This window comes from Narcine bancroftii, chromosome 1, assembly GCF_036971445.1.
Source record: "Narcine bancroftii isolate sNarBan1 chromosome 1, sNarBan1.hap1, whole genome shotgun sequence".
Classification (NCBI taxonomy): Eukaryota; Metazoa; Chordata; class Chondrichthyes; order Torpediniformes; family Narcinidae; genus Narcine; species Narcine bancroftii.
Genome location: NC_091469.1, coordinates 193,601,845 through 193,626,382, shown reverse-complemented (window position 1 = coordinate 193,626,382; position 24,538 = coordinate 193,601,845). Strand labels below are relative to the sequence as shown.

The following is a 24,538-nucleotide window of genomic DNA, read 5'->3' as shown; positions in this document are numbered from 1 at the left end:
GATGCCTTCAGCACAGTGGTAAGAGGCGTACTGGAGCAATTTAAAGAAGGGCAATGGTGGCCCCTGGCCTTTTTTAACAGACACCTCCGGCCACCCGAATTCAAATACAGTGTCTTTGTCCATGAACTACTGGCACTGTACCTGGCAGTCAGGCACTTCATGTAGTTTTTGGAAGGTAGACAATTTAGGGTCTTCAAGGACCATAAACCATTAACCTTTGCCTTCCATAAAGTGTCAGACCTGTGTCGGCCAGGTAGCAGCGATACCTCTCATATGTGTCTGAGTTCACCACGGGCATACAGCACATTGTGGGGAAAACCTAAGTGGTGGCTGATGCACTGTCGTGCTCTGCAATCGAGTCCATCCAGGCCCTGTCCCAGGGAATGGACTATACAGCCCTAGTCAAGGCATAGCAGGAAGACCCTAAGATCCCAGCATACAGGATGGCATTTTCTGGGCTCAAGCTGGAGGACATGGCCATCGGCCCTGGTAAGCAGATGTTCATCTGCGATGTCTCCACAGACAAACCCTGCCCCGTCGTTCCGGCAGCATGGAGATGGCAGATCTTCAAAGTGGTGCACAATCTGGGATACCCAGCCATCAGAACTACTGTCAAAATGGTAGCCAGTAGGCTCATCTGGCATAGACTCAGGAAACAGGTCAGTTAGTGGGCCAAGAGCTGCACGCTCTGCCAGACGTCAAAAGTGCAAACACATCAAGGCACACCCCAGACTTTCAAGCCATGCGAGGTAGCTTCAGCCACACCCACATTGACATAGTAAGGCCACTAGCGGTCTCCTGCAGGGTGAGATACCTTCTCGCCATGATTGACCACTCCACGAGGTGGCTGGAAGTGGTCCTGCTGGCTGACACTGAGACCTGCGCCAGAGCACTGATTACCACCTGGGGGTCTGGATTTGGAGTCCCAGAGCATGTGGCTTCTCATAGAGGTACACAGATCACTTTGGGTCTCTGGGCAGCACTGACCAACTTGCTGGGAACCCAGCTTCACCACACCATGGCGTATCACCCTCAGGCCAACAAGTTGGTAGAGCAGCCTTGATGGCTCGGCTCAAGGGATCGAACTGGGTGGATGAGCTACCCTGAGTCCTCCTGGGGATCCACACCACACCAAAAGAAGATTTCAATGCCTCAGCAGTCGATATGGTGTACGACACGCCTTTGGTGAAACCAGGGGAGAGCTTGGCCACCGCCAAGGACGCAGAGGTCCCAATGATCTCATTGACAAGGCTGAGAGAAAGACTGGGTACTCTAGCCCCTCTGCAGTCTCTGCCGCATGGTCAGGCCAAGTCCTACATCCCCAAAAATCTAGAGACCTGTGAGTGCATTTTCGTATGGAGGGGGGGAAACATCAGACACCTCTGCAATAGCCATATGATGGCCTTCATTAGTCAGGGGATTAAGTTCAAGAGCCATGAGGTAATGTTGCAATTCTATAAAACTCTAGTTAGACCACACTTGAAATATTGTGTTCATTTCAGGTCACATCATGACAGAAAGGAGATTACTAGGATGATGCCTGGTTTGGAGAACATGCCTAATGAGGCAAGGTTAGCAGAGAATGGATTTTTCTCTTTGGAGTGAAGAAGGATGAGAAGTGACTTAATAGAGGTGGACAGCTAGCACCTTTTTCCCAGGGTTACAGTAGCAAATACCAGAGGGTATCTGCATAAGGTCAGGGGAGAAGAGTTTAGGGGTGATGTCAAGGGTTAGGTTTTTACACAGAGTTTAGTGGGTGTCTGTAATGCATTAACATAGGTGGTGTGTGAGGAAGGTACAATAGAGACATTTAAAAGACTCTAAAACAAGCACATGGATGCAAGAAAAATAGAAGGTTATGGATGTGAGGTAGAGAAGATTTAGATTGTTAAGTAGGTTTATATAGGTCAGCACAACATCATGGGCTGAGGGGATCTAGAATTTTTTAATAATTCAGGCATACAGTATGTTAACAGGTTGTTCCAGTCCATGAACCTGTGCCGCCCAAATACCCCAATTAACCTACAACCCCCGTATGATTTGAATGGTGGGAGGAAAAGCAGAACACCCAGAAGAAACCCATGCAGACATGGGGAGAATGTACAAACTCCTTGAAAACAGCCCTGGATTTGAACCCAGGTAGCTGGCACTATAAAAGTGTTGCACTAAGCACTACACTAACTGAACCACCCTTGACTGTGCTGTAACATTCCCTGTCCCTGCTACTGGATCAGACACCTGGAAACAAGTGATGGGGAAGTGAAGGTGTACAGGAGTGTGAGTTGAAGTGCTGTGAAACTAAGCAAGAGATAGCTGATATTTAAAACAGGGGGCTTATTTAATTAAGATATGAAATTGTAACTTATGCATGGTGGTTTGAGTAGAAAATGTGCCAAACTGAAATTGATAATGATAGAAGAGAACTGATGCTACATACCTTTCCTGCCCTGTGGTTTGTATTCAGTTCTCCACCTCCTCAACAAGAACAGAACAATTTTGTACTTACATAGTATCAAATTATTATTGTTTTACATCTACTGGGTTACTTGTAAACCCCATTCTGATGACAAGTGAAGACACAGTAAGATTCCACGCACAACTATGGCCAGGTAGGATACTATTGGTAGTCCAATTCAAGCAGCAATGATGTCAAAACCTCTATAATTACCCCTATATTCCTGTAGGGCTTCAAGAGAATTTACTCAAAAGGATAGAGGTCTTACCTACATCTCCTTTTGCCCATATCTCACTGAGCTTCCACGCATCCCACGACGCAAAATTCTTGTGCTGTCTTCGTTTCTGAGCGTACTTCTTTAACAAGGATTGTCCATCCTCCACTGAAGATCCCTTCTCCTGCATTTAGCCTTTGTCCTCTTCTTGGACACCTCGTTCTGGCTTCCTGCCCACTCTGGATCATTTCATTTCCAACTGCTGGCAACAGATTAATCATTTCGATTTCACCACTCCACTCACCTATTCCAGTCTTACCTCCTACCAGGGGATCCCACCATCTCACACATCTCCCCCCTCTTTCCAGTTTCTGTAGGGATCACTCCTTCTTAGACTTCTTCATCCATTCACCCCTTTATACCAATTGTCCTTTTTTGTACCTAGCCCTGTGACTGCAACAAATACCACACTTGCACTGACATTTACTCCCTTACCATTTTGTGGGGCTCAGACAGTCCTTCCAAGTGAAGCAACACCACTTGTGAATCTGTATGGGTCATTTACTGCATCCAGTACTCCCGATGCAGCCTCCTTTAGACTTGGGAGACTGGATGCAAACTGGGAGATCATTTCATTGGTCACACACCTTTGCCACACTGATATGTCTGTCCATGGCCTCACATGCTGCCAAATCAAGGCTATGTACAAATTGGAGGAACAATATCTTGTATTCCGTCGCTTCAGGCTCTAACAATCAATACCAGCTCCTCAAATTTCCTTTAATCTCTTTCCCTACCCTTCCTTGCTTCTTCTTTCCTCTTCCTTTCCCTTCCTTCTCCTAACTGACAGCTACCCTTCTTAGTCCTCTGCTCTCCTTAGAGCGGTGGTTCTCAACCTTTTTCTTTTCACTCACATACCACTTTAAGTAATCCCTATGCTATGTTCTCTGTGATTAGTAAGGGGTTGCTTAAGGTGGTTTGTGAGTGGGAAGGGAAGGTTGAGAATCACTGCTCTAGACCCTATTGTTACTGAAATATTTTACTTGAGAAAAATTGTAATTGGCTGATTTCCTTTGGAGTTATGAAACCCTGCACATAACGAGTCAATTAGGTACAATTAAAACAGTGGTTTTCAAACTTTTTCTCCCCTTCCCTTCCACCTATATCCACCTATTATCTTTTATCTGTTAGCTTGTACTCCACCTCTTCCTCCCTCCTCTCCTGACCTCTTCCCCCACTCTTCCACATTTTTAGTCACACATTTCCTGTTTTTCCACTGTAATGTGCGTCAAAAGAACCAAAGACTTGTTGATCCAAACCAAGGCTTTTATTAACTAAAAGACTGGAGCATATCACAAGTTGGTTGACCAGTCCAGAATGACCTGGTCTGGCTAGGAGCAATCCTTTAAGACCTGCCAGTAGGTCTGGCTACACTCTTAGCCAATCACAGTCATCCTACACTACACTACAATCTGTACATATGTACATATACACATTGGTGATAGAATCTGTACTATCACATCCACATTCCTGACAAAGGGCCCAGGCTTGAAACATTGATTGCCTATCATTTTCAGTGGATGCTGCATGACCTGCTGAGTTTTTCCAATACTTTTGTGTATTGCACAACTCTAACAATGCAGTTTTACTCTAGTTTAGATATTCCCAAAAAACATTTGCTCTGCTTCCTTTCTGAGTTTTGTTTTATTCTTCATTGTATTATTAAACAATAAGTAAAAATGGTTTATATTTTGAATCTCTTCCACCCTTCTAACCTTACCTTGGCCCAGGGTAGCACAGTTAGTTTAGTGATTAACACAAGGGTTAATCAGCTGAGTCCTGATTTCGAATCTGGCTCTGTCTGTAGGGACTTTGTATGTTCTTCACTTGCATTTCCTCCGGTTGCTCTGGTTTCCTCCCTCCCTTCAAAAATATTTGGAAATTATAGGTTAATTGGTGTATTTGGGGGTCATGGGCTTATGTACTGAAAGAGCCTGTTACGTGCTGTATGTTTAAATAGTAAACCTTGGATCCTACACTATAGGCCTTTTTATAGTGGTAAAAAAAGCAAATAGCTGCACCTACCTTTATAAAAAGACCGATGGTGGATGCTGGATGTGGTCTCCGATCTGTCCAGGGGGTAGTTCCAGGGGTCAAATGAGTCACTTAGCCTCGCTTCATAAAGCCAATGCTATTGAAATGGTTGCTTAGGGCCAGGCTGATGACGTCGCAATGACGTCGTCAGCCCATGACCCAAGACCCAGTGTCAAGGCTTCCATGGTGATTGATACTGGGGTTAAGGCTCCCTCCTGCCCCCCAGAAATTTCCTCTTTCCTTTCCCCCTCTGCCCCTCGCTCCTTCACCAAGCCGGGCTGGAAGGAGGCAGGCAAGGGTGCGGTGAAGCCTGGTGGAGTGAGCCTCTTTTTGTTTTAATGCTGGATCAATGGATGTCTTCATTACCCACAATCCCCCATGCAGCTGGAACCGCTCTGTGTTTCCCGGAGTAGTTCCAATTGTGTGGGGGATTATGGGTAATGAAGATGACCGTTGCTTGGAGAATATGTTTGATCTCATGGTGATGGGCGGCGCAACTGCATCACTCGCCCCATCTCCCTCAGCTCTGGAGGATAGCCTCCAATGCCACTCTCCAAAAAAGCATTACTGGAGCAGCATTATAGGCCTTCTCCATAAAAGATAAGTCCGCCTTTTTACTTTACCTTATTCAGCTGCAGTGAGCCCACCTCACTGACAAAAGGCAAAGGAGGAAAAACCCAACACCCAACCCCAACCAACCAATTTTCCCTTGCAACCGCTGCAATCGTGTCTGCCTGTCCCGCATCGGACTGGTCAGCCACAAACGAGCCTGCAGCTGACGTGGACTTTTTACCCCCTCCATAAATCTTCGTCCGCGAAGCCAAGCCAAAGAAGAAGATTCAGCTGCAAAGCAGCGTCGCTCCATAAAAAGGCCATATGTTATCAAACCAGCACTGGGAATTTGAACATGTCACAAACCAGCCAACCTATATCTGGTTAATGATGTGCTGAGTCACACAAATGAGATCCTGTGTACAAATAGTTAGTTGGCCAGTTATACTCAAAGCAATGTCAAAACGATTTAAAGGGCGTTGCTGGGTTTATGAGAGGGAGAATATATTACACAAACCAATGCTTGGTGGAAATAATGGATTTGTTCCCCAATAGGATGAATGGCCTCCCTGTGATAAATAGCTTCTGCACCCCAGGGCAGACAAGAGGATTCCCTTTTTGAACACCCAGCAATGATTCCCTGCTGGAAAGTGGACATCAGTGTGTACTAAATGTAGACAAAATATTACAGAAACAGGTTCTTCCAGCCCAATAGTTGTACAACTCACATACACCAATTAACCTATAAATCCCATATGTTTTGAAGGGTGGAATAAAAATTGGAGCACCCAGAGGAAACCCACACAGACACGGGGAGAACATACAAACTCCTTGAAGACAGCACCGGATTCGAACCCAGGTTGCTGGCGCTGTAATAGCGCTGCGATAACCGCTACGCTAACTGTGTCACTCCATTCCTTTATAGCTGGCCAACATTTGCTGCAACACCTCTCACAGCCACTGGAGGAGAGTATCAGGATACTGGAAGAGAACCAGCTCTTGTGAAATTCTATCACAGTTTCTTTGGAATAGAATAAAACTTTGGAAGAAGGATAAATTTCTACCCACAGACCTAATTACAAAGAGAGAGTTTGGGAGGCATGTAGTGAAAGAATAGAGAGCTTACAGTTTTTTGGCCCACGATTCTGTGCTGCCCAATTTACACCCCATTAACCTACACCCCCGATATGTTTCGAATGAAGGGAGGAATCCAGAGCCCCTGGGGAAAACCACACAGACATGGAGAGAATGCACAAACTCCTTACAGACGGTGCAGGATTCGAATCCTGGTCACAAAAGCTGACGCTGTAAAGATGTTGCGCTGATCAACCGTACCGCCTCATTTAATTACCATTTAATTATAATTGTTCTCTCTATGTGACGTAGTGTCTTACAAGGTGGGTTACTGTAGAAAAAGGAATCCCTATGAGAAATAGTCTGATTTTCAGCAACGCCCTTAGTTTGAGAGGATACATTCCTTAGGCTAATAAAGCAGAGAACAAAAGAAGCTGCATAGACCTGGAGCATAGGATAAAGTAAAGCTTCCAATGGAAAGAGCTCATTCTTTCCAATTCCTCTATTCTTTGTTTCTGTAGCATTTAGATGTTCACGTGTTCATGATTAAGTTTAGCCACAGGATGCTGTCCTTCACAGGCTTGCCAAGTGCTGTAATGAAACACAGAAACTTTTATCGGAGCCTTGCCATCTGCTCACAAACAGTGCGCCATGCAACATCATTGTTTAAAGAGAGAATATGCAGAATGGCAAGAGCAAGGGCTTTTAAATCCACCAAGGAGGCAAACAGTTCAAATAGGTACCACGTCCATTCTCCACTTGATGCTGCATTAAACTATCTGGACTGATGTGGTAGTAATTGGAGTGAACAAGACAGGGTAGTAGGCTGTGAGTGACGAGTTAACCATGTTTCTAACCTCATCCTTATCCAGGTATCCTGTTAAAATGGTATTGTGCCCGACAGGAAGGTTGTAGACCAGTTCAGGGCAAGGTCATAAGGGAATTCTGTTTCAATGCAAATGTATGAATTATATTTATCTGGCTGTCTGCATGTAATCATGAGGAAATTGTGTACTAGTACCAAAGTTGTGCTAAAAAGCTGAAACTTCCTGCACAACCTGTCATTGGAGCAGCATGTTTTGAGCTTCAAAAATGGTGAATGCAGTTCAGAACATCACACAAACCTCCCTCACTTATATCAACTCCAGCTACACATCCCACATCTCAGAAAGGCAGCTAAATGCTTAAATACTTATTCCACCTGGTGAGATGTGCTTCTCCCATACAAACACGTTCAAAGACAGTTTCTTCCCTGTAGCTATCAGGCTCCTGAATGATCCTCACAATATTGACTCCATGCTCCCTTTGCTATGTACAAATTGATCTTTTCACTGTAATACTACACACTGTAATGTGCTTTTGGTGTTCTACTTTCTATTGATGTATGTATGTTAGAGATGACTAACTAGCTGGACTGCTCATGAAACTAACTCTTCTCACGTTTCTAGGTCCAATGTGACTCACTTTGAATGAACTTGTTGAGAACTACTTCTTCGTGGAACAGATTTTACCTCGGGTGATATGACATCAGTGGGGACTGTTTACTTTTTTGGTTGCTGATGTTGGACACTGTGCCCTTGAGGATGGAATTATCATTGTTGATACCCCGTCCAAAGATGAAAACTCAATTTAAAGTCCTTTAACATTTTGTCCGCTACTTAAGACTGTAAGATGAAGAAACAGAATTAGGCCATTCAGCCCATGGAGACTGGTCAGCCATTTTAATTATGGGTGATGTATTCTTCCTCTTAACCCCATTTTTCTGCATTTTTTTGAATATTTTATTTATAATTTTCCAAATTTAAACTCAATTATCCACATTATCAGTGTCAATGTTAATACTATCAGTATTGACTACAGTTTACAATTATTGGTTTTATACAAAGTTTTCTGCAAAGTTCAAGCTCCTTTCATCTCCCTCACTCCCCACCCCCCACCCTCAATATTTAACACGTAACACATAACCAACCACAACCACAATTACACACAACATTCAAGACACTCATAACAAAGGCATCAGGGTTAATGGATTTGTGCTCAGGCTGTTTTCTTCTCTTGACTTTTCCTGGTTGGGATGGGAATGGCTCCCTACCCCCCCCCCCCCCCCCCACCCGCCACCACCGGTTGAGGAATTGACGGGGAAGGTAGGGCAGCGAGGCACAATGGTCCACATTGTGATCATGCTCCTATGGAATTTAAGTATGGTTGTCAAATTTTTTAAAAGTGTTATACTTTTTTCTTAAGTTGTAAGTAATTTTCTCCAGGGGAACACAGCTTTGCATTTCTATGTTCCAACGAGTAATGCTGAGACAGGAGTTAAATTTCCAGGTAGCCACTATCCACTTCCTGGCCACTGCCAATGCGATCTTTACAAATTGGATTTGAAATTCAGACAGATTCATTGTCTGTTTGTCTGTTTGTTATGTTTCCCAAAAGAAACAACTCTGGGTCCTGTGGGAATTCTGTATCTATAATATTTTCTAAATCTTGGTCTAGTTCCACCCAGAAGGGTCTCATTTAGAACACGTCCAAGTTGTGTGCACAATGCCACATTTAAAGCATTGGTCTGACCATTTTTCTGTATTCTTTCTGTGACCTTTGAAACTCTTACTAATCAAGAGCCTCTCAATCTCGACTTAAATCTCCACTTCCTACAGCCCTCTGAAGCAATAAATTTCATAGACTTACCACTCTCTAGCTGAAATGTATCCTCATCTCTGTTCTAGAGGGATGTCCTTTTATTTTCAGGCTGTGCTTTCTGGTCCAAGACTCTCCCACTACTGGAACCATCTTCTCCACATCCAGCCCATTCAATATTTGGTAGGTTTCAAAATGACATTCCATGATCCTTCTAAACTCCAGCCAGTACAGACCCATCAAATGACCCATTATGGTCCACTATCGAACAGAAGCAAACACTCAAAACATGAAGTCTGTTCTACAGGCTTTATTCAACATAAATTTCCACAGAGCTGGCTGTGAGAATGCTGATGCAAGCTCTGAAACTGGCTTTGAAGGGCCGGATGTAGCTTATATCCCAGAGGGTGATTGGCAGCCGACTGAGTGGGGCTTGGTCCGTTCAGGTCGGCTGATTGACAGCTGGCCAGGTGTTGTCTTGTCCTCCAGTGCTCTTCTGCAGGTACACAGGTTGTCCCCTGCAGTAGGCTAGTGGTGTATCACCACATTCACCACCTTCTTTAAAATTGTCCCGGGTTGGGAGGGGGGGGGGGGGGGGGGAGGTTGCAGTCCATGATCTATCAGAGCTCCAAAACATACATACATTATTTACAAGTTTAGACGGTCCAGCAGTTGTCACAGGATTGGCTCCTGCTCACTGGTCGGTGAGGGTAAGTGGGGGCAGGGGCCAGAGCGGCTGGCGTGATGGCCGGGGGGGGGGGGGCGCCAGGGTTGAGGTGTGATACATTGGATGGGTGGGGGGACGGGTTCATTCCCAACGGTTGGAGTGAGTTCTGGGTGCCCAGTGAGGTCTTGGGTGTCCCATAGTTGTTTGGGGTCGGGGGAGAGTGTCAGGCTCGCGTGGTCCTGGGATGCAGGATGCTGTTGTGCTGTGGTGGGTGTTCCTGCTGGTGCCAGGTCCCTGGTTGAGACAGGTCGACCAGGGGTTCTGTCTTGTGTGCCTGCATGTGTCTACGCAGGAGCACCGGTCCCGGGGATGTGAGCCATGCTGGGAGAGATGTTCCCATCACTGATTTCCAGCCCATTGATTTTGACGTCCATCATGGAGTGCCCGAGGCTGTGAAGGATGTCCCTGGTCAGAGTGGTAGCTGCTAGGACCATCTCGGGGTTCGAGTCATCGTTCCCCTATAGCGGAGGTGAGTTGCGGCCAGTGGTATCCTCTGCAGGCATCGTGAGAGGTGAGTGTTGACTGGTGGTACTCTCCGTAGGCATGGGGTATGGTGGGTGGCAATCAGCAGCGTCTGGAGGTGTGGGGTGCATCGCTAGGGTGGCCTGGTCAGCACCCGTGTTGACCACGTCATCACTGTTGTAGGCCTAGGAGGGCCCGGGTGGTGGCGGCGGCTGTGCTTGACCAGCCCAAGATGGCAGCACCTCATGGGGGTGCGTGGTGGCGGCATGGCTAGCCTTCCTCCCTGACGGTGCTGGTTGCGCCAGGGAAGTGACATCACATCGTCAGCTGTCGGTGCTGGTAATGTCGCCACGGGCAGCAGAAGTGACTTCACTCCGTGAACCGGAAATGATGTCATTGTAGTGCACAGAATTGGCGTCTTAGCAAGGTGGTGCTGGCGAGGGCGAGGGCTGGTGGGCACAGGGCGTGCACATGGTGATCATTGTCGGCAAGGTTGGAAGTAGGGCTGCCGAAGTTGGGGAGGCTGGAAGTAGCTGTGGGGGCAATGGCGTCACCTGGCAATCACACGTGGCGGGGACCGGGAAGGAGGGGGGCTGGTCATAGAGGGCTGCTGAGCTACCAGCAGGCTTTCAAAGGCATACTTTGGCAAAATGGCCTTTCTTGCCACATCTTGAACAGTACTGATTTCTGGCTGGGCAGTTTTGGCGTGATCGATGATCTGACCCACCCCTGGACCCACAGTACTTACAAGGGTGATGGGCGCCCACAACAGCAATGTGTTCATCCATTGTCTGGTCTTGGGCCACAGCTGCTGTCTGTGCTGACCACGCAGAGGCCTGGGGGAGCCAGGAGTCGAAGGCTTCGGTGTGTAGGGCAGCTGCCTCCAAGGTTTGGACTACCTCCACTGTCTTGGCCAGGGAGTAGATATTGTCCTCTAGCAGCTTCTGCCTGACGGCTCTCGCGCGTAGACCCCGAATGTAGGCGTCTCCGATCAATCTTTCGACCTCCCTTTCATTTACCCTGGATTCTGCCAGACACGTGTAGGGCTCCCAGGTAGGACTCAGCTGTCTCTTCAGGCAACTGGGCACAAATACTTAGAAGGTATCTTGCAAAGACCTTGTGGGAGGTTTATACATGGTCTCTAGGGTGTTCATCACTTTTGAGTACCATATTTTAAACATCTCTTATTTGCAATGTTACTTGCTCCTAACTCATGTTTTTTTTCAGTTGACTATTGAATGTAGCCTGGTGATTTATTGTAATATACCAAAACATTTAGCTTTGCAAGAACTACATTATGAGGATAGTGTAGCACAGGTGAAGAATTGAGGCAAAGGATGTTGGATCATGAATATGCTCGATGGAAGAAGAATGAATAGGATTATTAATCCTCTAGACTACAGTATGTTTAATTTCTCTTGTACTGTGCGTGATGTCAAATTAACTCACTTAGAAGAAGGGATCAAGGAAACATCTGTTTATTGAGACAGGCAGATCGTAACGGAAGCAGCAAACTTCGTACAGCAATGTCGTAATGATAAACCACATGTCAGGGTCTTTAAGTGACAACATTCTTAAAGCAACAGTTACTATTACTTTTACTACATAACACCATATCACACTGTACATCCTAGTGGTGATGAGGTACCATTTTGTTGTGGTTTTCTGGAGATGGGATAGGACCCACTCACACTACCACTTCCTCAACAAACTGTTAGGATTAGGATCCAGATTAGTTCAAAAATGAGTTATTTCCCATAATCTGGGTGGAGTCCACATATCTGAACAAATCTAATTTCATTCTCTCTCAAAAATCTCCTATCCCTACTTTCCCTTAGCTAAATTTTGCAGTGTTGACTGTTCCTAAGGAAAACTCATTGAGCGATGTTCTATCTGAGCCTGCTTGGAAAGCAGTTCAAAAAGTACAAACAATTAACTGCTGGAGGAATTCAGCATTTGAGAATGGCAGCAGCCATGGGTAGAAATGGTCAGTCAATATTTTGGTTCAGGACTCTTTACAGTTTTAATCTGAAAGGGCGGGAGTGATATTTCACTTATAAGAAGGAAAAAAAGCTCAGAAAGAATGTTGGATTAATTAAACAAACAATCATCAGGTAACTGGTTAGGATTGGGTTTAAAACCAACAATGTGTGCGAGATTAATTTATTGAAGAGCCGTCATGAAAGAGGACACAATTAACCACAAAATTCTGCAAAACAAGGGTCTAATGAAAAGGACAAATAAAAGGAAATTAATATTCATAAAATATGAAGTAATAAGTAATCAATAGGGCTGACAATTACTGAAACAGTATACATCTGCCTTTGAGATGACTAAAACAGTGTTGGAAATAGTGAATGGTTTGGTTATCATCTTACAGATTCTATTGATTATAGAATAGTTATGTGGAGCACAATTCAAAAATGGAGAGAAAGGGAGATAGATTTCAATAGGAGAAAAAATGCTAAATGTGTCAACAGGACACTTGGAAAATATCAACAGGAGTGAAGAAAGTCAACAGGGATTTATGAAAGGAAAATATAAGTTGATGAACCTACTGGTATTTTTTGAGAGTGTAACTGCTAGAATAGATCAGGCTAAACCAGTGGATGTGCATAGCCAAGTTTAGTGCCAACACAATTTATAAACATGCTGACAATGCCACTATTTTTTTGCTGAATAGCAGGTGATGAGTCAGATTATAGGATGAAGATCAAGAATCTGGTTGTGTGGTGCCAAACTTGCTCTCAACACCCTTCATTCCCAGTGCTATCAGACTCCTAAATGAATCTCACAGATGTAAAATAATGTTGCTTTGCTCCATCTTAACTGATCTTACTCTAAAATGCTGTATTTGCTGTATTTATGCATTGGCCTCTCTGGGACCAGCATACTGAGGAAACTGCATGAAAGCCTACCAATGCCTCTATTTTTTAAGGAGTTTGAGGTGATTCAGCATGTTGTTAAATACGTATTATACTTCCAAAGGAGTACTGACTTGTTGCAACATGGCCTGGTTTGGAAACTAAATGCCCAAGATTGCAGAGGCCATAGAAAATAACAGATACACCCAAGTTCTTTATCCATCAATATTTATCTGAGGAGCTGCTTTCAGAAGGCAGCTACCATCATGAAAACCTTAATCACCCTCACTTACTCTCTTCTCTGTGCTACCTGATGCAGAAGATGCATGAAGTCCATCACTTGTAAATTCAAGTGCAGTTTCTTTTCAACAATAAAAAATGGAAGATGCACATCCACTCAAAATGTAAAAACTGGCCAGACCCCATACTTTCAAACTCATCCTATTAAACTGCAAAGTACAATCCCCCATTCAAACATTTCTATTACTATGCCATGTGGTCAGGTCCCTTCTCATTGACTCTCAAGAATATGCAATAGATTTTCAATCTACAAAGAAGGATGTTACTTATTCTGTGGGTTTTACAATAATCACTTGCCACTGCTTTTTTGCACTTTAAACATTGCTAATAAAAAACATACCAGATCTCACCTTTCACAGTAGGAATCCAAAATCCTATTTGTATAATCGTCTTATTTGTATTCTGAGTGAAAAAATGATAAAAATGGGTCAAAAGATTTACCAAATGGCAATTTAAAAATTATAGCTTCCACATTCTTGATTCAAGGATAATGCAAGGCTTAACATTTCTTAGTAAAATAATTCTGTTTGCAAACCAAATTACACAGTTAAAGTGAGGAGCCACTGGTCAGGGGGATGGATTGTTGAAAAAGTAACATTAAATAACTTCTAAAAATTCCCTACCAATACTTGGTACTGAAGACTCCAGCTTTGCAGGGCTTATTGCTCACTAATCTGACTTTCTTTGAAAAACATCAGCAATTATTTGCATCTGATATTTTACTTTCCCCACTTCCTTCTTCCATTTCTGGCCAAGAGTGGGAATTTACTTAACTCCATAGATGATGGATATGTGGGCTTCCTAGCCAATGTACTAAGTAGAAAAACTGGAAGACATGACATGAACATTTTTGCCTGAGAGATTCATCCTTTAGTGCCTACTATCTACTCCTTTCTAAAGAGTCATTGGAAAGGAGCCCTCAACCTTGGGACACTGTGGCAAGACAAATAATCGGTCTTCCTAGGTGCACAAGTGAATTACAGTGATATAGAACATAGAAGAGTAAAACACAGTAAGGGCCCTTTGTCCCATAATGATATACTGACCTATATAAACCAGCTCCACATCAATCTAACCTGTCCCTCCCTCACAGCTCATAATCTTCAAATTTTCTTACATTCATGTGCTTATCTAAGAGTCTTATAAATTCTATATTGTATCAACCTCCACTACCACTCCTAGCAATGCATTCCAGACCCCCACCACTCTATGCAAAAAACCTCTCTCCCCTAAACTTTCGTCCACTCACCTTGAACTGATGTCCTCTGGTATTGGTCATTGTTGCCCTAGGAAAAAGGTGCTGGCTCTCTACCTTATCTATGCCTCTCACCCAATCTATACATCTCCTTTCTCAAAGCTTGGAGCTGAAATCCATTCTTGAGCTGCCAAATTTCAGGATTGAAAGAATCTAAGCATTAATTATAACTTTCCATCAGCTTTAGAATATCATTAATATGCAGTAAACAGAAAATTTATTTTACTTGAATACTTTATTTTAATTTTCATAGACTCGTCAAACATTATAATCTTTTTTAATGTTCATGTTACATACAGTCTGTATTTATCCTCCCCACTACCCCCACCCTTGTACAGCTGCAAGTACCATCAATTAAATTTTCTCATTAGCAAAACGAAAAGCAACCCATATATTCCCCCCTCTTCTTTTCCTCCTCCAAATTTATCTTTACCCCCTGGGCACCAATAACCAAGCTCTTGGTGCCAATTTCCCCACCATGCACCCATCTATCACTTGTATCTCCCTCCCTTTCCTTGAGCTCCCCATGTTCATTCTTACTTCTAATATACATTCAACTTTAAACATTAACATTATGAAAAAATATTCCCCTAATTTTCCTCTTAATTACAATATTTACAGCCCATCTTTCCCCTGATTCTCTCTTTCCACCTTATTTAGATTTACATTTAACTCCAAAGTGGTGGTAGGGTTCCTACAAAGTCCATTGCCTCCCTTGGATACTGAAAAAAATTTCTTTTCTCTTCTACCCTTACCATCTTTGGTATTGCCAGGTGAGGGAGGGTAAACTTGATTCCTTTTTGTTTAAGGCTCTTTTTAATCAGGTCAGATTCCCTCCTGCATTTCAATAGCACCGCACTTATGACCAGATAGAATAAAACATTTTCCCCCCTCATATTCCTCTGGATCCTGCCCCAGTCTTTGCACCATCACCACCAGTAAAATCCTCTCTCTAACCTGATAGCGAAAAACTAGAATAGATCATGGCCGCTGGTTTGGCCCCAGATGGGGGTGGGGGGGGGGGTTTAGCGAGAGACTGGTGTCCCCATTCTATTCTTAGATTATTTCCAATATCTTCCCTCCCCAGTGTATCCGGGATCCACTTTTTCAGGAACTCCACCATGTCTCTCCCCTCCTTACCCTCCTTCACCCCCACATTTTTTGAACATACTCCTCCTACTGATGTTATCTATCTTCTCCCACATTTTTATCCTATCTCTTTCCCATGCATCCATTTCACTCTCTCTCTTATCCAATCTTTCTTCCACTCTCTCAATTCTCTCTTCCATTTCAGATACCTTTTCTGTCAAGTTTTCCAGGCTTTCTTTGATTGTCCCTTGCCCTGCCACCAGTGCCTTCAAAGCTCTTTTTATCTGCCCAATGGCCTCCAGTATCTCTCTGGCAAAAGGTATCACCTTTCTCTCCCTGTAATGTCCTTCTTTTACTCCCTTGTTCTTCCTCTTCCTTCTCCTCCTCCTCCTCACTTTCCAACTCCTCCACCTTGCTTTCCGACTCCAGGCCATCCTGCCACACTTTTTCTGCCTAATCCCTTCTGGCCACACTGCTCCTGGAGTCCTCCAGGTCCGACAACTCGAATGCCCTCCAATGCCTCGGACCCAACCTCTTCCTGCCCGCCGGTTGGAGTGGCCTTTCTAGGACTTTACTTTTTCTTCCAGCCCACGGGGTCTTTCTCTCCGTCGCTGACTCCACTTCGACTTGGCTCCCCCAACCTCGGGTCCCTGACTCTCCTGCACTCGACAGCGCTCCTGTGTCTGCCCGCGTCATCGTCCACTCCTCTACATGACTCCCTCATCTCAGGTACCCGACTCTCCTGTGCCCAACAGTGCTCCTGTCGCCGCCTATGTCGCGGTCTGATTCTCCTGAGTTAGGTTCCCCCGACCTTGGATCCCCGAACCGTCCACACCCAACAGCACTCCCATCATCACCCGTGTCGCCATCAGCTCCTCCTCGATTAAGCCTCTGCAACTCCTCCGTGTCTCCCACACCCGACACTGCTCTCGTCGCTTCAGTTGCATCCTTCCCCTGGCCCCCTTGAGATCCAACCTTATCGGGACCATCCTGTCTCTCCCTCCAGGCGAGTTCCATTTCCTCAGGAAGCTTTGGGGCTCTGTTGTTGCTACTACCGCCACCGACGTCCCACTAGGCCCTGGGTCAGCCTCTCCACCTCCACTACGCAGTGAGTCTCTTCCTCCAACCTGTCTCTTCATTCTTTTTCCCCATCTTTTTTCTTTCCCTTCTCACTCTTTCTTCTATTCATATTCTTGATGGTCTTCCTTCTTTCTGGGGTCTTTTTATTTTGGGGGAATCTTCTTGTATCTTTACTTTCTTTTCCTCAGGCATCTCTTGCATCACCCTACAAGCCTCTTGGTGCTATCTTGGATCTCTTCCAAGCAGAGCAAATCTTGCTAGTGTTTTTAAGATGTCACGAACAAACAGCAGACAGAAAAATCTTCCTGGCTTGTTTATGATGCCACTAACATTCACAGCAAGACTTCTTGTCACATTTACATTTACCTTGTCACCAATGCATTGTGACCACAGCAAATCACACAGGTGTGATAACAATATCACTCATACAAAATGGACAGAACAAATATACTTGTCATGATTGTAATGTCACTAAGTCACAAATAACAAAGAAAATCTATCAGGTATACAATGTTGTTAAAAATGCTGTGACTGAGTTAAGCAGATTACTATATTATCTTTTTATCTTGGCAAGCATAAAAATAAATAAAACCCAACCCACAGCTTCCAATGAGTTAAAGAGAATCTCCTCAGAGAAATTTAATGAAATCACATGCCTTGGCTAACTGTCAGAGACAAACCATTAGCAGCCAACTGCATTCACATAGCAAAGACAGATGACACACTCAGTAAGCATGAAACTGAGAGTTCAGAAAAGAGTTCACAAACGTTACATTAAAAATACTATCAGAAGCTGAAATTGACCTTGTTGTTCACAAAAGCAGCAAGGCATTTGACAGCTCTCAGGAAGTGATTCAATGCAATAGGCAGAAGGGGAGCTGCTGTTAATGCAATGTAGATGTTGTAAAAGTATGAAGGTCTCTGGCTAACAGAAGAGTGTTTCTTTTCTCTTCATAACAGTACACCTACCGACCTTCACTGCCTTTTCAAGTGAGAGAAAACCTCTAACCGGAGCCAACATGAGTTTGAAGAAACTGAGTAAGTCACAACTATCAACTTTACAATGAAGCTAAGAAAAGCAAAGTTGTGGAGATAAATGCCTCGAGCTCTGGTGCAATAGTTAACTGTCAGAAAGCTTAAAGGGAAAGATATTTTAACGGAAGTTGAGTGTGGCCATTGCCTCTTCATTAAGTCTTCAAGATAATTTTTGGAACCTTTGCGTACTGTGTGGTTCTGTGATAAAGAAAGAGGGGGGGGGGGGGAATAGAGACATACTGCTGGGAGACTGGGTTGTGAGTATGTTTGTGTGAGAAGCAATAAAGTATGTGAGATTGGGGATGTTTGTGATAGGTATCAACAAAAGAGAGCATTTGTATTTCTGTGTGAGGAAGAGAGAATGAGGTAAGAATAGTATGTAGAAGAGAGCTTACTTTGCATCTGTATGTGTTAACATTAGAATGATGGGGATGGGGAGGCAGTAGTATTTTAAAATGAAAAACATTCCAACATAACAGAGTACTATTTGACAATTCTTCTGAATAGAAAACTCATTTCTTATCTCTGAAATATTACTGTCAAATGAATCAGCTTTGACATGATGAAGTAGTAAAGTAGAATGTAAAGATAACTTTAAAATGGCGTATATTTTTGTGGTCAAATGGTAATTGAAAACATTTGGGCCTCACAGCACTATTTAGTGTTATTACAATGTATCAATAGTTTTATGTTGAGATAATATATAGAAGATGTTTTTACAATGGTTGAATTGTACTTTAAAATGCATCAGTAATAATTGAGCCTATTTCTGAATACTGTATCAGTAAAGACGAGAAGATATTAATTGCCTGTTTCTTTTTCAGTACAAGCTGCATGAGATTATAATCATATTGAAAGTACATTTGGCTATAATTGAGCAGTTTTTTTTCTAATTGACCAATTCCTCCTTCCAGGCCTTTAAATTTTCCACAACTTCACTTCCCTCACCAGGAAGCACCTTGAAGTAAATAAAAAAAGTGCAGCACTGTAGCTCAGCAGGTAACTCTGCTATTTCACAGAGAACCGGTTCAAATCCCTGATGTCAGGTGTGCTGCCTATGTGGATTTTAAATTTAGACATACAGCATGGTAACAGGCCCTTTTGCCCACAAGCCTGTGCCACCCAATTACACGCAATTGAGCTACAACCCTGGTATGTTTTGAAGGGTGGGAAGAAACCAGAGTATCCAGAGGAACCCATGCAGACATGGGGAGAACATACAAACTCCTTACAGACAGCATGGGATTTTATACCTGGTTGTTTGAGCATTAGCAGTGTTGCACTAACTGTTAAGCTAACTGTGCTGTCCCTTGACTGGGCACTCCAGTTTCCTCCTTTCTCCCAATTGGCTACTGTAAATTATTTGTTCGTGTAGCTAAGTGGGAGATAAACTGCAAGGGAGTTGATGGGAGAGAATAAGTTGGAGGGTACAGGAGCTGGGGAGATGTGATTACTCTTTTGAGAGCTGGCATGAGCCTGATCTGAGTGGCCTTCTGTTTCATTAAAAGATAAAACCAAACAATGACCCCACATTCCCCTCAACTGACCCCAGGAGGATATTTAAGGTGGCAAACCTGCAATTACATAAAGTCTTTCATGAAGAAAAATGTCCAAAGGCATTGATTGGTAACCATAAAATTCCCTTTGTCTGCACACACCTGCACCCACCTTCTCCACCACCAACCCTAACTAGTTTGTCTTTCCCAGTTCTGATCAAAGATTCTGGACCTGTAATAGTAACTACTTCTCTCCCCATAGATGATGCCTGATCTGCTGAGTTCTTCCAGCATTCTATACTTTTTATATATTGCCGAACGCAATATACCCCAGGTTGCTGTGGGAAGTGAAGGAAGAGATAGCTGGGGCAGTAGCTATGATATTTGATTCATCTTTGGCCACAGGGGAGCTGGCAGAGGATTGGAGAATGGCAAATATAGTCTCCTTGTTTACATAAGGTAATAGGGAGAATCTTGGGAATTATAGACCAGTGAGTCTTACAATAGTGGTTTGCAAACTATTGAAGAGGATTCTTAAGGATAGGATCTATGAGCATTTAGAGAAGTAAAGTCTACTCGAGGACAGTCAACATAGCTTTGTGAAAGGAAGGTCATGCTCCATGAGCCTAATTGAGTTTTTTGAGGTAACAAAAGAAATTGATGAGGGTAGGGTGGTAGATGTTGTCTACACGGATTTTAACAAGGCACTCGACAAGGTCCCCTACAGGAGACTCATCCAAAAAGTCATGAGGCACAGGATCAGTGGAACCTTGCCTGTGTGGATAAAAAATTGGCTTACAGGAAGAAAGCAGAGAGTAGTATTGGAAGGAAAGTATTTTGCCTGGAGGTCAGTGACTATAGTGAAGTGTTGCAAGGATCTGTTCTAGGATCCCTACTCTTTGTGATTTTTTTTTTATCAATGGCTTGGATGAAGAGGTGGAAAGATGGCTCAGTAAATGTGCAGATGACACGAAGGTTGGAGGAGTTGTGAATGGAGCTGAAGATTGTCGAAGGTTACGAGAGGATATAGACAGGATGCAGAGTTGGGTAGAAAAGTGTCAGATGGATTTCAATCCGGGTAAGTGTGAGGTGATCCATTTTGGAAGGAAAAACCAGAAGGCTGAGTGCAGGACTAATGGTAGGTTATTTAAAAGCAGAGGGACCTTGGGGTTCTAATCCATATAAGGTCCCGCAAAGGTTGATAGGATAGTTAAGAAGGCCTATGGGATGCTGGGCTTCATTAATAGGGGGATTGAGTTCAGGAGGATGGAGGTCATATTGCAACTCTACAAATCTCTGGTAAGACCACCCTTAGAGTATTGTGTTCAGTTCTGGTCACCTCATTATAGGAAGGATGTGGAAGCTATGGAGAGGGTGCAGAGGAGATTTACCAGGCTGTTGCCTAGATTAGGAAACAAGTTTTATGAAGCAAGGTTAGCAGAACTGGGACTTTTCTATTTAGAGCGTAGAAGGATGAGAAGAGACTTGACAGAGGTCTACAAGATTATAAGAGTCAGCATCTGTTTCCCAGGGCAGGGACAGCAAACACCAGAGGACATATGTACAATATAGAGTTAATGGAGGGAGTTAAGGGGAGACATCAGGGTTAAGTCTTTTTATACAGAGTGTTGTGGGTGCCTGGAATACCTTGCCAGGATGGTGGTGGAGGCTGAAACATTGGTAGCACTGAAGAGACTCTTAGACAGGCACTTGGATGAAAGAATAATTGAGGGTATGGGATAGGGAAGGTTTACTATTTTTTTTAAGGAATGTATGGGTCGGCACGACATCAAGGGCCAAAGGGCCTGTACTGTGCTGTAGTGTTCTATGTTCTAACCATAGGACTTGGGAGACAAGCAGCTGCTTGAAAAAAAAATGAGCTGTTTTCATGATAATGGATTCAATGGGTTGTTTGAAATAAAGAAGACAATAGACTAGGGATGAAATTAACTTCTCAATTGTACAATTTCTTTTGACCCAGCTGCATTGCAAGAACAACTTTGGCCACTTTCTTAATGGTCCTTACTCTCTGCATGGGATACAGAGAAAGCAGACTGGTCATCCAGCATCAGGAGCATAGGTTTAAAACAATAAAAAAAAAAGACTGAAAACAATAGAAAACAATCTATACATAGGGTATAGAGAGTTGAATCCCCTGTTAGGGAGGGCAATTGAACAGGGACCATAGTAAAAACATTATGCTGGAGAAAGTCAGCAGGTCAAACAGAGTACTTTATATACCAAAGATAAAGATACATTCCGATGTTTTGGATGTGAATCTTTCTTTAAGATATGAGCAAAATGTAGGCAGGCTCCTGAATAAAATTATGGGGGGGGGGGAGAAGGAGCAGGGGAGGAGCACAGACGCCCAGGCATGAGGTAATAGGTGGATAAGGGAGGGAGGAAACACCAGCAAACAGGGGGAGGGGATGACTGTGAATGGAGAGGAAAGGAGGTGGAGAGCTGGAGGAAAGAAGACAGAGAGATAGGGAAGAGAAGGAGAATGGGGAGTAGTCTAGCAGAAACTGAAAGAAGTCAATGTTAATGCCATCTGGTTGGAGAATGCTCAAGGGTGGCCTTGGTTTGGCAGTGCATGAAGCCATGGACAGACATCCAAGGAGGTGGCGAGCTGGAGTGGGACGCAGAACTGAGATAGTTGGCCACTGGAAGATCCTTGTTATTGATGTGGACAGAGCAAAGGTGCTCAGTGAAACGATCTCCCAATCTGGGTCTAGTCTTTCTGATGTAGACAAGGCCACAAAGGGAGCTGCTGTAGATGAACCATGTTGACATTTATGAAGAGTTTTTTAGAAAGATTGTCAAATGAAAGTAGAATAAATAAGATCAAGAAGAGCATTTAAGGATTAAAATCTTTGCGTGGTCTGTATCTGAGTTTTTATTTCTATGTATTATTAATCCAAGTGCAGCACAGTGGTGCAGCTAAGATGCCACTATAGTACATTTAGTAGAGCTTTAACCCTGTGACTGTTAGAGCAAGGTGAGCTCAACTTGTGGAGGTCAGTTGAATTGGCAGGCACACTGGAGATGTAGAATATGGAGGCCTACTTGGTTGACAATGAGGCCACCTTGTGGTACCCCCAGGTGTCGCCAACTTGGGACTCGCTGCCACCGTTATATCCCACCAACAATCCGACCACAGCAGCCATACTCGCGAATGCTAAACGCCACCATCGCCATGACCGTCAGCAACCTGACCAAAGCCATAGTGCTCCATGAGCACCCAAAGTGCTACTTCTGCAGCCTATGCAAGCACCTGAGGAAACGCTGCCCAGCAAAAGAAACCACCCCTACCCAGCAGCATCGCGTGCAGACCACGGAGGCCCATCTTCGAGACCCAGCAGCACTGCATACAAATTGTGAGGGAAGCCATCTTAGGCACCATCGTCGAGACCCAGCAGCACTGTGTGCAAGCCGTGGGGGGTCACCATCTCCCATCCGAACACACACACCTTCACGGAACAGTGCTACTCCTTCATGGTAAGGCCAGAAAGGCAAAAGGTCTCCTTGGCCTCAAAATCCGATACGGCCAATGTCTGCAGCTACTGCGCAGTGACCCTGTCCATGCAGGTACGGACTACAAAGACTTCAAATTCCTAGTGATGTTGCAGCTATGTGCTGCTGTGCTACTGGGACTGGACTTTCAATGTCACCTTAAAAGCATGATGATGGAGTTCAATGGGTCCCATCCCCTGCTCCATCTGTAACCAACACTTTTTAAACTTCCCACTATGCTCTACTGCAACTGCCCATCAACTATTCCCCATACTGCCTCCAGCCAATAACCTAACCAGCCAGCGCACACAACCTGCGTACTCTCTACCCTCAAAGTCACCTCCTCCGCCGCTGATTGCCAACCTCTCCTCTGACTGTAAACCTGTTATCATCAAAAGTAGACAGTACAATGATGGGTACAGGACCTCTATTTAGACAGAGGTGCAGCGGCTATTCAACAAGGGGATCATTGAACCAGCATCAGCCCGTGGAGAGCCAGATGGTGCTGGTGAGGAATGGGGAGAAAAGCAAAATGGTTATCGACTACAGTCAGACCATTAATAGATACACACATCTGGATGTGTAACCCCTTCCCCGTATGTCTGACACGATGAACCAAATCATGCAATATCAGGTATTCTCCATCCTCGAGCTAAAATCAGCTCCCCATCTGCCCAGAGGACCATCAATATACTGGTTTTGAGGTAGATGGCCCCCTCAGTCATTTCCTGATGAACCCCTTCAGCATCACCGACGGAGTTTCAGACTTACAGCAGAAAATGGACCACATGGTAGATAGTATGAACTGTAGGGCACATTCTTGTATCTGGACAATGTCACTATCTACAGCCATGACCTGCAGTCCTACAGTCTGCCAGACTCCTCAACCTTACGTACAATAAAGATAAATGCATATTTTGCGCAACCTGCCTTGCCATTCTTGACTTTATCATTGAGAACAGAGTCATTGGGCCCACTTTTGGAACTCGCCCTCCCCCACAGCCTTAAAGCCTCTTACTATGCCCAGTGGGTTCCCATCTATGCAGACAAGGCTCGCCCCTCATCAAATCCACCTCTTTTCCCCAAACAACAGAGGCCCGTGCAGCCTTCAGCTGCATCAAAGCAGACATTGCCAAGGCTACAATGCACGACGTGGATGAATCCACCCCATTCCAGGTGGAAAGCGATGCTATCAACTTCGCCCTGGCAGCCACACTTAACCAGGCAGGCAGACCTGTCACTTTCGTTTCCTCCAGGGCCCCAAAATTTGGCACTTCTCTTTCAAAAAGGAGGCCCAAGCTATTGTCAAGATGGTACAATACTGGAGGCGCTGCCTGGCCGGCAAACGATTTACCTTGCTAATCAACCTACATGCAGTTGCGTTCAAGTTCAATAACTAGCAGCAAGGTAAAATCAAAAACGACAAAATATTGAGGTGGAGAATTTGATATCTTATACTGGCCTGGGAAACACAATGACCCTCCAGATGCTCTATCCTGCAGAACCTGTAGCAGCGCACAAGATGACCGCTTGCTACCCTGGAGCAATTTTGTCAAGGCTCCCAATCTGTCCTACTCCACTGAGGAAATCAGGTTGATGACCAAAAACTGCACTTCTGTCAGCCAGACAGAATGCAGTTGATTAAGGCCACCTGCCCCTTTGAACAAATGAGAATCAATTTCAAAGGACCC

General features: G+C 44.3%; 1 protein-coding gene and 1 long non-coding RNA gene across 9 annotated transcripts in view; one reads left to right on the top strand and one right to left on the bottom strand.

Annotated features, from left to right (window-relative positions):
• The window catches only part of LOC138736627 (SH2 domain-containing protein 3C-like), a 247,523-nt gene that overhangs the window by 63,798 nt on the left and 159,187 nt on the right, over nucleotides 1–24,538 (top strand). For 3 of the 6 annotated variants that reach the window (XM_069886454.1, XM_069886434.1, XM_069886445.1), the window contains one exon: nucleotides 17,764–17,841. In XM_069886454.1, the coding sequence (XP_069742555.1) occupies nucleotides 17,764–17,841 (78 nt within the window). Of the gene's footprint in view, nucleotides 1–7,837; nucleotides 8,121–17,245; nucleotides 17,307–17,609; nucleotides 17,842–24,538 lie in introns of those variants that run through there. The other 3 variants (XM_069886457.1, XM_069886466.1, XM_069886498.1) reach the window with 3 other exon arrangements.
• The window catches only part of LOC138736665 (uncharacterized), a 40,573-nt gene continuing 18,764 nt past the window's right edge, over nucleotides 2,730–24,538 (bottom strand). For all 3 annotated transcript variants that reach the window (XR_011340487.1, XR_011340482.1, XR_011340481.1), the window contains exons 2-5: nucleotides 13,730–13,781; nucleotides 6,834–6,980; nucleotides 4,450–4,592; nucleotides 2,730–2,931 (exon numbers count right to left, since the gene is read on the bottom strand). This is a non-coding gene — a long non-coding RNA (uncharacterized lncRNA). The remainder of the gene's footprint in view (nucleotides 2,932–4,449; nucleotides 4,593–6,833; nucleotides 6,981–13,729; nucleotides 13,782–24,538) is intronic.